The sequence below is a fragment of the Mauremys mutica genome, chromosome 2, assembly GCF_020497125.1.
Source record: "Mauremys mutica isolate MM-2020 ecotype Southern chromosome 2, ASM2049712v1, whole genome shotgun sequence".
NCBI classification, from domain to species: domain Eukaryota; kingdom Metazoa; phylum Chordata; order Testudines; family Geoemydidae; genus Mauremys; species Mauremys mutica.
Window position 1 is genome coordinate 31,670,298 of NC_059073.1, and position 13,146 is coordinate 31,683,443.

The window sequence follows — 13,146 nt, forward strand, 5'->3', positions numbered from 1 at the left end:
GCCAAAAAAAAAAAGCCACGATCGCCATCTGCGGTATTTCAGCAGGAGGTCTTTCACTCCGACCAGGAGTGAGGGACCCTCCGCCGAATTGCCGCCGAATAGCTGGACCTGCCGCCCCTCTCCTGAGTGGCCACCCCAAGCACCTGCTTGCTAAACTGGTGCCTGGAGCCGGCCCTGACCTGAGAGATGAATAAGGTCAACAGAAAATAATCTTGTGGAGCTCATCAAATTATTCAAGATGGACATATAGGATAAGGTATTGTAGTTCATATTTACCATTTTAGTTTCAAAAGAAGATGGGCATGAGAGCTAAAACAGAAAAATGTAGCCCCAGTTCTTCAGGCAGACTGATTCTGTTTTGCTAAAAGTAAACCTATAAATGCAGTTTTCCCAGGGTTACTATGTTCCTCTGCAAGGGCTGGGTGGTCAGATTAAGAATGTGATATAGAGGAAAGGGAATAGACGGAGAAATGTACTGCTTAAGTAATTGTCTTTTTTAATAATGTCCTTTGAAAAGCCCATCTTGACAGCAAATGAACCATTGGAACCTTTATAGCTCACTGACTATGACAGGTAAGCCCTGAACACAGGCTAGATCGTCTCTGTAATTTCCTGTTAAATATTGTGGTTACCTAAACTATCTAATATTATGATTTCAGCAGTCCTGGGTACCTAATGCAGGTAACTTACTGAGTGTCTATCTTTGGGTTTTAGATTGCCACCCATCACCACAGTATCTATGCACTTAAATCTATTTTATAATAATCAGGTTGTTAGGACCTGGATTCAGATTTGTCATTAATTTAACCTGCTGATGGTGTTTGGCTCTCTTGCGGTGCTCAGTCCCAAGAAGCCAAATTTATAAAATTATATTTAATTAATGTTTTAAAAGACATCATATATAAAACAATTATTCTGACCTTAATTTCCATATATTTTGAAAAGGGCAGAACAGTGTAACTTGGCATTAGTTGTCTTTTGTTAATTTGTGTTGTACTGTTTTTTTTCTGTAATCTTTTTCAATTGAGATAATCTGGAGCAGAAGTAGGTAAAAATTGTGTGTGATTTGTTTTCATGAAGTCCATTTGTATGCATTGAATTTAGTATTCCATATTTGCTTCATTTTTCTTTAAAAATAAAGATAATGTTGCTTAGGGTATGTACAGACCGGCGGGTAGTGATCGACCTATCAGAGATCAATATATCGCGTCTTGTCTAGACGCGATATATCGATCCCCAAATGCACTCCCGTCATCTCCGGAACTCCACCAGGGCGAGTGGCGGAAGCGGAGTCGACGGGGGAGCCGCGGCCGTCGATCCCGCGCCATGAGGACGGGAGGTAAGTTGAAATAAGATACGTCGACTTCAGCTACGCTATTCCCGTAGCTGAAGTCGACGTATCTTACATCAACCCCAGCCCTCCCACCCTAGTGTAGACCAGGCCTTAGAGAAGATCATATGAGTAGATAATAAGTGACACTTTTTGGCCAGTACTTTTTTTTTCTGTGAATAATACAAATGCACAACATTGAAACATTTCACAAAATTGTTGTGGAAAAAAAATTGTGAAAAAATCAAAACATTTTGCAAATAGCTGTGTAAATAATGTGCAAATGGGGAGAAGGGTTAATAATTTTATTAACAAATATCTTTTTAATAATCACTTCTGAACACTTATCTGCCGACGTTTATTCTGATTATTTTTCAAAACTGAGTTTTAAACTCTGAATATAGGAGTTCATATAATGAAAGTGCTGGGGGAAAAAAGGCGGTAGCTTCTCAAGTGGGTATGATGTATCTGTATAAAATGAATCAAACATAAAAGTTCGATCCTGGACAAAAATAGACATAATTGTTCAAACAAAATAAATCATCAGTTAAAAATGGAAAAGACCTTATAGGGACATCTAGTTCACCCCCTGCCAATGCAAGTTTATTCCCTACAATACATTTTCTAGTCATTTGTTTAAAGTGTTTTTAAATGTCCTGAGCAATAAGGCTTCTATCACATCCTTTAGGAGTCTATAGCAAAGCTTACTAGATCATAGCGCACAATGTCAGGAGGATCTTTTTGATATTCACCTTATTTTTCCCTTTCTTGAATTCATCTAATTACTCTTAATTAGAGCAAGGTTCCAGGCTGTATATCTCCTTGGCATTTATACCCTTCAAGTGTCTATAGACTTTCATCATGACTCTCCCTTAGCAATATTACCCTTTTCATCATAAGATAAACCCTAACTATTCTTCGTGGCTCTTTTCTGTACTCCTACCTTTCTGTCAATATCTGGGATATTACTGTGTGGCAAGATGGTGCACTGTAGATTCACAACCTTGCTTGATGCACAGTAACTTACCCTGTAGACTTAAATCAGCACAAAAACTGGGTGTATGTAACCCACACACCTCCTGGGTGTGGTGTTCTGTCCCATCTAGTGGGAGGGAGGGAGAAAGAGAGAGAGAATGGATGTGTCTGCTCTACAGCCTTAGGTAACAGGCAGTTGGCTTTTAGCTCATACTGTAGAGGCTCATGCCCTAAGCTCAAGAGGTTCCCAGTTCAATGCTGCCCGCTGACGACCAGGTTCTGTCAGCGTTACAAATGGGGGTTCATCTAGGATTTCAACTGGGAAGTCTCCGAAGCTCGGGATGTGCTTCCTCAGCTAGGGGAAGTATGTAACTCTCACACCTTCTGGGTGTGGTGTTCTGTCCCATCTGGAGACAGAGAAAGAGATTGCTCTATAGTTAGTCAGTTGACTTTTAGCTCATGCAGTAGAGGCTTATGCACTAAGCTCCAGAGGTGCCAGGTTCAATCCCGCCTGCCAACAACCAGGATCTGTCAGTGTTACATGTAGAGAAGTCCTCAATATTTCAGATGCAATCACATTTGTATAGCGATATATATCTTCAAAGGACGATCTACATCATTATTCACATTATATTGAGAAGTAAGATGATTATCCCCATTTTATATACAGGGAAAGTGAGACACAGATGTTAAATGACATTCCCAAGAGCACACAGCAGTCACTTGTAGAGACAGAATTAGAACTCACATGCTTCTACTTCCCTGGACTACATTGCCTCATTGAGGGGAGAGCATTTATTAAGCACTAATTCTTCAGGTTCTAATACCACTTAAATGAATTGTTGGTATTATTATCTTTGGCACTTAAACTACAGACGAGTCTCATCTTATGCGAGGGTTCTGTTCCGCAGTTAGCTTGTAAAGCGAAAACCGCGTAAGTCAAAATTACATTGAGTTGAATGGTGGGCAAAATCGCCCACACTACAGGTACAGTATTAAAATTGTTTTTCTCGTTTATTTTTTTGTTTTTTGCCGGCCGCGTAAAGCTGAAATCGCGCATGTTAAATGTGCGTAAGATGCAACAGACCTACAGTAACACATTCAGATACAGTGCAGCAATATTTTACATTTTGACAAATGTAGTGAACCATTCTGCACTGGTTTGGTTTCATTAAAGGTGTTAATATTTTACAAGAATGTATTTGATGGTGAGGCATATTTGAAGAATGCTAACATTACAGTACTGAAGCTGTCAAGAATATGAATGAACTCTGTATCATTTTCTCATCAATGCTTTACTCAAATTGTCATGATATTCTATTAAGTAAGGATTAACATAAAGTGTAACAGCGAAGTTGTGGTGAGTAGTGAGCTAAGCAAATAAATTGCAACAAATATTTTCACTTCAGAGGATGCTGATGACCAGAACATGATTTCCTCAAATTATTTTGAAGGTTCTATTTTTTTTTTAAATCCATACTTGAATTTTGAGATGTTAGTTTGTTGTGACTGGTCACATCTGACACACAGATATTGTTTCTGTTCCCCAATGTCTGAGTATCAATTGTTTTGTAATAAAGCTTGTGGCAGTCACTAGGTATAAAACCTCTCAGGAAGAATTAACAATGTAAGTCAAGGCAGTAGATAATTAGGGAATGTTAGAAAATTGTAAATCTTTCTGTCTGGGCCACATAGAAAAAATAGACTACTGTGCAACTTTAGAAGCTGGGGTGGAATCCACAAAAGAACTTAGGCGGCTGTGTCTCTGTTTTGACTCCACTGTGATTCACTACACTCTTGCTGAACCTTGTAGACATCTAAACTCAGCACTGTTTTTTCAGGGTAAAAATTCCCTAGGCACCTAAGTTTCTGCCTCTGGGCATGTGGACTGCTGCCTCCCTTTTGGCATCCAGACACACATCTCCCACCTAAGCCCCAAGTGATTCGTGAAACAGGGGAAGACAGGCATTTGGCCACCTAAGTCATGTGCAGGGGTCCATCCCACAGGTATGCTTAGAGGCTCATTCAAAATCCAGAAGGATGAGAAGGTGATGGTACCCACCTTATAATTTTTAACCACACTCACTTGGAATGGGAGAGACCCAGGTTTAATTTCCACATCTCTGCTAGAGTGTGAGGAAAAAATGTGAACAAGTGTCTCAACCTCTCAGGAGAGTAATGACAGAGCAGGGGTTATTCCAATGTGGGGCTCCCTCGGTCTCTCCTGTTAAAGCTTTTCTGCTATAGATAAATAATGAAAGAGTGATTGGAGCAGAGGGACTGGAGCCTGGGTCATTCTCTCTCTCTCACCCAATGTAATCGTTTTTCTTCCAGCAGATTTTCATATAATACGGTGAGAATGCATGGTCCTACCCACGAACATTGCCATCAAATCCTTGTTAGACGTGTTTACCTGCCACTTTACTAAGGCTAATTAGGAAGATTATCAGTGTCTGAACCCACTAATTATACCAAGCACTGCTAGACACTTATTACCCAAAGCACCTGGGGTCCAGATCATCAACTTGAGTAAATTCGTGTAGTTTAATTGAAGTCCTGGCGGCTATAATTACCACAGATGAGGATCTAGCTCCTAATTTGCAAAGTGCCATTCAGGAAAGTGCTAGGGGTGAACAAAATGAATTGTCTGTGTTTTAATTTCACAGAAGTGGGGTAAACCTTGTGAAAGTTTGGGGTCATTTTCCCCCATGAAAGTGCTAAGGTATTTTGTGCACAATGGCAATTTCCAACAATGTGGAAAAAATGAATGTATTAAACAGAAATTGTACTAATTTCCATGGCCCTATATTAAAAAATGTTTTCCATTGAGACTAAAATGAAATGTAGGTCTGGAAATTCTCAGTATTCTCAGTAGCTGTTGCCAAAATCTAGAATCAGCCAGCTACCAGAGACAATTACCATAATCTAGAGGTGGCCAGTCCACCAATGCTTGTTCTAGTGGAGAGACTATTAACCTGTTATTAACTTGGCAGTTTATGAAATTGCCAGTCATGGCAAGATATATCCTTTTTGTAGAAGGTATAAGCATTTAATACATTAATTTCTGCCACACAGTTAGTTGTTCAGTGCTGGCAATAGTCTGTATAGTAGCTCCATCTGTCAACACAGATGTGGGAAACTGACGTGAATTTCTCACAAAAAGAGTATTTGAACAGAAGCAGGCTAAGATGATAAGGGAAGAGTTCTAAAATTAGCTACAGTATGTATTTTAAATAATCCATTTTGAAGCTCCAGCACAGCTTCAACGATTGACTTGAATTGGAAAATAATTTCTGAATGCCCTTTTTAGGAGATAAACAATTCCTAGACATTACCTGATCTCTTTCTAATGATCTTGGCTTCATTTTCAAGAAAGGAAACTGAGCTAAGTTAGTTGCAACCCATCTGTTCTCATAGACGGACCCCTGCCAACTTGGAAAAAAAGAGTTGTTCAGTACACATTCTGTTTTGTTTAAAAAAAGACACATTATAAAACAAAGTGGTGTCTATTATTCTGCCAAATACAGTTTTCATTAGGGCTATAGCCACACAGGGATTTAGGTACCTAACTGCCACTTTAGGTGCCTAAATCCAAAATGTAGATCTTCAAAACCTCTACTTACCTGTTTCCTAATCCTGTAGGCACCTAAAGTCCCTAGGCATCCAAGTTTCTGCCACTAAAGTCCCCCCCACACCTAAAACTCTGCCACTGGACAACTGCCTGTCCTAATGCCTCGGTGCCTAGCTCACGTCTAAGTCCATGCAGGATCATCAAACGAGGTATCCCCCCTCACGGCCTTGCCTGTGGGGCTCAATCTGGTAGGCAGTCTCAGAGGTTGCCGAACATATCAGGTCCTGCACAAAACTCTGCTGCTGCCAGTGCCCTTATAACTTCTGGCTCAGTGGTTAGAGTTCTTACCCAGGATGTGGGAGACGCGGGTGCAAATCCTCCTCTACCTGATTTGGAGTAGGGATTTGAACACAAATCCTCCCACTCCCAGGTAAATAACCTAACCATTGAGATATGGAATCACTCGTTTTTCTTTTTCTTTCACCCAATGACTAGTTAACCATTGGAGCAAATTAATAAGGGGTGTGGTCAATTCTCTACCGCTGGCAATGTTTAAATCAATATTGGATGTTTTTATGAAAGATATACTCTAGTGAGTTCAAACATAAATTATTTTTTCTTATTGTCTCTTATTGAGAATGATATGAAACAATTTAACTTAAAATGAGCTAAATAAAATGTTTCCCTTTTTAAAAGAGAGGGTTACTTCAGGTTTTGTTCCTACTCTGGAGAGATTGTATGGTCTAGTGGTTGAAGCAGTGCACTGGAAGCGAGGGATAGGGAACCACTTACAGGAGTAATTTCTCACTAACATGAGTAAGGTTCTGCAGTTAGGCCCTTAATCTGTTTTCTATGTTTCAGTAAATTTTTTCTTTTCCTATTTTATCACTGCCACAATAGGTTATGATGAGGACAAGATTATTATCCTGGTGTGATAATAAGCATGACTTGAACATTGGTGTAGAAGGGTACAGCTTGCTCAGGAAGAATAGACAGGAAAAAAGGGAGGAGGTGTTGCCTTATATATTAAAAACGTATACCCTTAGACTGAGGGTGAGATGGAAATAGGAGACAGACTTCTTGAAAGTTTCTGGGTAAGGATAAAAGAGGTAAAAACCAAGGGTGATGTTATGGTAGGATCTACTACACACCACCAAACCAGGAAGAAGAGGTAGATGAGGATTTTTTTAAACTAACAAAATCACCCAAAGCACAGTACTTGGTGGTGATCGGGGACTTCAACTACCCAGACATCTGTTGGGAAAATAACAGAGCAGGACACAAGTTATCCCATAAGTTCTTAAAATGTATTGGAGACATATTTTTTTTTAGTTTAGACGTTGGAGAAAGCTATAAGGGGAGAGGCTGTTCTAGATTTGATTTTGACAAATAGGGAAGAACTGGTTGAGATTTTGAAAGTGGAAGGTAGCTTGTGTGAAAGTTATTATGAAATGATAAGAGTTCATGATTCTAAGGAAAGGTAGGAGGGAGAACAGCAAAATAAAGACAATGGATTTCAAGAAGGCAGACTTTAGGAAACTCAGGGAGTTGGTTAGTAAGTTCCCATGGAAAGCAAGTCTAAAGGGGAAAAACAATAGAAGACAGTTGGCAGTTTTTCAAAGAGACATTATTTAGGGCACAAGAGCAAACTATCCCACTGTATAGGAAAGATAGGAAGTATGGCAAAAGACCACACTGGCTTAACAAGAAGATGTTCAGTTATCTAAAAATCAAGAGTCCTACAAAAAGTGGAAACTAGGACAAATTACAAAGGATGAATATAAACAAATAACACAAGTATGTAGGGACAAAATTAGAAAGGCCAAGGCACAAAATGAGATCAAACTAGCTATAGATATAAAGGGTGTCAAGGTGTCACCCCCATTCTAAACTTTGGGGTACAGATGTGGGGACCTGCATGAGATAACCCTAAGCTTATTTACCAGCTTAGATCTAGTAGCTGCCACCACCAAATAGTTTAAACAAACGTTTATGGGAGAGTCATTTGGAAACTCTGTCTTCCCCCAAAATATTTCCCCAGTCTTTATCCCCCTTTTCCTGGCAGGATTGAGACTGATTCACCTCCCACCAATTCCTGGTCAGCCCAGAAGCAGAAAACCCTTGGAACTTAAAACAAGGAAAAATCAATCAGGTTCTTAAAAGAAGACTTTTAATTAAAGAAAAAGGATGAAAGGAATACCTCTGTGAGATTAGCATGCAAGCTACTCTCACAGACAACAGATTCAAAACACAGAGGATGTCCCTCTGGGCAAAAACCTTAGTTACACAAAGAAACCCAATTCGATTCTCCCTCTATGCAAAATGAAATCACAAAAGAAAATAAACAAACATAATCTAATACATTCCTTCTCTAAACGCTTACTACTTTTAAGAAATGTTAGATGGCTGATTCCTGGGTCCTTCACTCCAGTACAAAAACTTTTCTGAACAGACAAAAGACTGATTTCCCTTCTCCCTCTTTGAAAACATTTTGTCCCCCCATTGGTTCTTCTGGTCAGGTGTCAGCTAGGCTATGTGAACTTCATAACCCTTTACAGGTAAAAGAAGAATTAACCCTTAATTGTCTGTTTATGACAAAGGGTAACAAGAAAACATTCTACAAATACATTAGAAGCAAGAGGAAGACCAAGACAGGGTAGGCTCATTACTTAATGAGGCCGGGGGAAAATAAAAGAAATGTACAAATGGCAGAGGTGCTTAATGAGTTCTTTGTTTTTGTTTTCACCAAGAAGGTGGTGGTGATTGGATGTCTAACGTAGTGAATGCCAGTGAAAATTAGGGAGGATCAGAAGAGGCTAAAATAGGGAAAGAACAAGTTAAAAATTACTTGGACAAATTAGATGTCTTCAAGTCACCAGGGCCTGATGAAATGCATCCTAGAATACTCTAGGAGATATCTGAGTCATTAGCAATTATCTTTGAAAAGTTATGGAAGACTGGAAAAGGGAAAATATAGTGCCAATCTATTAAAAGGGGAAATAAGAACAACCGGGGTAATTACAGACCAGTCAGTTTAACATCTGTACCCAGAAAGATAATGGAGCACATAATTAAGCAATCAATTTGCAAACAACTAGAAGATAATAAGGTGATAAGTAACAGTCAGAAAGGATTTGTCCAAAAACAGTCATGTCAAACCAACCTGATAACTTTCTTTGACAGGATAACAAGCCTTCCAGATGGAAGAAGTAGATGTAGTATAGCTTGACTTTAGTAAGGCTTTTGATACTGTCTCACATGACCTTCTCATAAACAAACTAGAGAAATACAACCTAGATGGAGCTACTATAAGGTAGGTGCAAAACAGGTTGGAAAACCATTCCCAGAGGGTAGTTATCAGTGGTTCACAAACATGCTGGAAGGGCATAACGACTGGGGTCCTGCAGGGATCAGTTCTGGGTCCGGTTCTGTTCAATATCAATGACTAAGCAATGATTTAGATAATTGCATAGAGAGTACAGTTATAATGTTTGTGGATGATACCAAGCTGGAAGGGGTTGCAAGTGCTTTGGAGTATAAGATTAAAATTCAAAATGATCTGGACAAACTGGAGAAATGGTCTGCAGTAAATATGATGAAATTCAATAAGGACAAATGCAATATGCTCCATTTGGGAAGGAACAATCAGTTTCACATATACAAAATGGGAAATGACTGCCTAGGAAAGAGTACTGCAGAAAGGGATCTGGGGGTCATAGTGGACCCCAAGCTAAATATGAGTCAACAGTGTAATGCTGTAGCAAAAAAAGCAAACATCCTTCTGGATTGTAAGCAAGACACAAGAAATAATTCTTCCAATCTACTCTGCACTGATTAGGACTCAACTGGAGTATTGTGTCCAGTTCTGGGCACAACATTTCAGGAAGGAAGTGAACAAATTGGAGAAAGCCCAGAGAAGAGCAACAAAAATGATTAAAGGTCTAGAAACCATGACCTATGAGGAAATATTGAAAAAAATGATTTTGTTTAATCTGGAAAAGAGAAGACTGAGAGAGGACATAACAGTTTTCAAGTATGTAAAAGGTTGATACAAGGAAGAGGAAGATTTTTTTTCTTAACCTCTGAGGATAGGACAAGAAGCAATGGGCTTAAATTGCAGCAAGGGAGGCTTAGGTTGGACATTAGGAAAAAATCATAACTGTCAGGGTGGTTAAGCACTGGAAGAAATTGCCTAAGGAGGTTGTGGAATCTCCATCTGTGATGGGTTTGATCACAGAGATCCCCTTGGGACTGTCACCTGATGTGCTGAAATTACCTCTGAGCCCATTTTCCCTGCCAGCTTGGGATTCCAGAACCCTGTCTTGTTGAGCCAGACATGCTAGCTTGCTGCTGTACAGACCCAGGGTTTGGGCCATGCTCCCAAAGCTGCAGACTTTAACTAAAAACAGCTCAGCAGGTTACCTGTCTCCATCATCCAGACACCCAACCCCCAATGGGATCCAAACCCCAAATAAATCCATTTTACTCTGTATAAAGCTTATACAGCGTAAATTTGTAAATTGTTTGCCCTCTATATCACTAATAGAGAGATATGTACAGCTGTTGGCTCCCCCAGGTATTTTATCACTTACTCTGGGTTTATTAATAAACAAAAGTGATTGTATTAAGCATAAAACATAGGATTAACTGGGTTTAAGTAATAACAGCCAGAACAAAGTAAATCACAAAGCAAAATAAAACAAAACAAGCAAGTCTAAGCCTAATACATTAAGAAACTGATTACAGGTAATATCTTACCCTCAAAGATGTTCCAATAAGCTTCTTTCACAGACTAGACTCCTTCCTAGTCTGGACCCAATATTTTCCATGGTACAGCCTTTGTTAGATCCAGCAAAAATCTCAGGTAGTAATCAGGGATTTTCTCATGACTGGCAACCCCATTTGACCCACTCAATCCCCTTTTATAGCTTTGGCACAAGATGGGAATCTTTTGTCTGTGCTTGTCCCCACCCCCACCTCATCAATGGAAAAGTACAAGGATTAAGATGGATTCCAGTCTCATGTGACATGGTCACATGTCACTGTAAGACCCCTTGTCTCCATGCTTCCTGGGTGGGCCCACACATACACAGGAAGGTTTGCAGGTAAATAAACCATTTACAACCAATTGTCCTAGTCAATGGGTGCCATCAAGATTCTAAAGCACCATTAATGGCCCACGATTTGCATAATTACAATATATCCTCAAAGTTATATTTCATATTTGTAGCTTCAGATACAAGAATGATGCAAACATACAAATAGGAGGCATATATTCAGTAGGTTGTAACCTTTGTTATGAGACCTTTTGAATAAAGCATATTCCAGTTACATCATATTCACACTGATAAGCATATTTCCATAAAACATATGAAGTTCAATGTCACACCATCATTGAAGATTTTTAAGAGAAGGCTAGACAATCACTTGTCAGGAATGGTCTAGATAATACTTAGTCCTGCCATGAGTGCGGGAGACTGGACTAGATGACCTCTCGAGGACCCTTCCAGTTTTATGATTTTATGATTACAAAGCAGTAACATTCTGTGATTAAAAAAAAAAAAGATTTCTTTCTTAAAAAATGAATAGATTCTATCTTTTTCCTCTATCAAATCTAAGTGTCAATGGCACAGATGAAACAAAATTAATCTGATTTTATTTTTTACTCTTGCAAACCAAAAACAGTTAAGAACTATTAATTTTCTCATAATCATTTTTATGTACCTGAATATTGTGGTTCTCAGAATGCTGTAATCAAGGCTTCCTTACTTGGATTTTATATATGTGACAAACTCATATTTAAATCCAGATGATTTTCTCATTAAATATTATTTTTGTTTGTTTTTGTTCTAGGTTAACAGGAAGTTTTGTACCAGATTTAATTGTGAGCATGAACAGTCAGATGTGGTTACACCTTCAAACGGATGAAAGTGTGGGCTCAATTGGCTTCAAGGTGAACTACAAAGGTAATAATAAGCTACTGTGGGCATGCTTAGCAGTACATAAATATAAGCAAATATTATATATGGTTTATTTTTCATGCTAGGAAATGCTCTCCATTCTCTAATCAGTAATACTGGAAGCATTCAAATGTCTTAGGCCCTGATTGTGCATGGCGCTCTGTATAGCAGCTCTGTACATGTCTGATTGTGTCCTTAGAAGTACTGAGTCCTCAGAATACAACTGAAAAGTAGGTTTGTTGTTGTTATTTATTGTATGTTTTATGTTGTAGAAAAGTCAAAATAAAATACTTCTGTGATTATTTAAATCCAGGCACTTGATACAAGCAAATATATTTCCACTTCAGAAATTAGCCCGTTCCATAATTTGTGTGATATGTCTAGGTGTAATTTGATTTAATTTGATTTATATTAAATAAATGTAAAGATGAGTTTCTAACCTCTTTTGTGCCTAAACTCCCATGCCTGTCACAACAATATGAACAGATGCCCAAGTCTGGAATAATATGGGTTGAGATTGACGTATATCAGTCAGTTGTGTAAATAAACTTAACTAACAAAGTTCTTGAACTGGTTTGGCATGAGGAGGTTATGTAGTGTATAAGATGAAAATGCTGTTGCTGTTGTGTTGCCGTTGTGAGGATATATCAGTATCTATGTGGTCTTCTTATCCGATGCAGACCTTGCCAAGCCAATGTACAGTAGCGAAGTGTGGATCCCTCAGACAACCATCAAGTCTGGTCAGAGGGCAGTTGTCAGTAACATGTGACTGTCTGTTTTTGGCCACAATAATGTGTGGTCCTCTTGTTCACCCTAGGTGATCTATGTGGCATCAGTTTCATCCCAAAGTTTAATAGAAAAAGAGAAAAAATAAAGACAATTATTGTTTTTTTCCCTTACAGAGGTAATGGTATACTGATATATCACCATAGCCCCATGGTGTTTGACACAGATTTTAAAATGGCATGGTCCCTGCCCTGCAGAGCCTAATAGCTAAATTAGAGCAACAGAAAATGTGGTGAGAGCAAACAAAGAAAGGTGGAAAGAAAGGGAAAGGGTCAAAGCTACTAACCATGTGAGTCATAGTGTCTTTTTCGCATTGATATCTTAAAATAAAGGTCTAGGTCAGGGAGAGGGATGGAGAAGTGAGCACAAAGGAGTTTTCCAGTGCTAGATAGCAATCTGAAAATAAATAGGTGTTGAACAGGGATTTAAAGGAGGAGGTGAGGATGCTTGGTGTACCAGAAGAATGTTGTCATCTCAGGTGTAAGAAGATGATGTGGGGACAGTGTGACAGTGAGCTTGTGAGG

At 39.0% G+C, this 13,146-nt stretch overlaps 1 protein-coding gene and 1 long non-coding RNA gene across 4 annotated transcripts in view; one reads left to right on the plus strand and one right to left on the minus strand.

Moving 5' to 3' along the window:
* Nucleotides 1-13,146, plus strand: part of CSMD3 (CUB and Sushi multiple domains 3) — a 1,155,643-nt gene that overhangs the window by 550,442 nt on the left and 592,055 nt on the right. For all 3 annotated transcript variants that reach the window (XM_045006341.1, XM_045006342.1, XM_045006343.1), the window contains one exon: nucleotides 11,730-11,842. In XM_045006341.1, the coding sequence (XP_044862276.1) occupies nucleotides 11,730-11,842 (113 nt within the window). The remainder of the gene's footprint in view (nucleotides 1-11,729; nucleotides 11,843-13,146) is intronic.
* LOC123364316 overlaps nucleotides 1-13,146 on the minus strand; it is a 34,309-nt gene that overhangs the window by 976 nt on the left and 20,187 nt on the right. The window contains exon 3 of the long non-coding RNA XR_006577067.1: nucleotides 5,641-5,737. This is a non-coding gene — a long non-coding RNA (uncharacterized LOC123364316). The remainder of the gene's footprint in view (nucleotides 1-5,640; nucleotides 5,738-13,146) is intronic.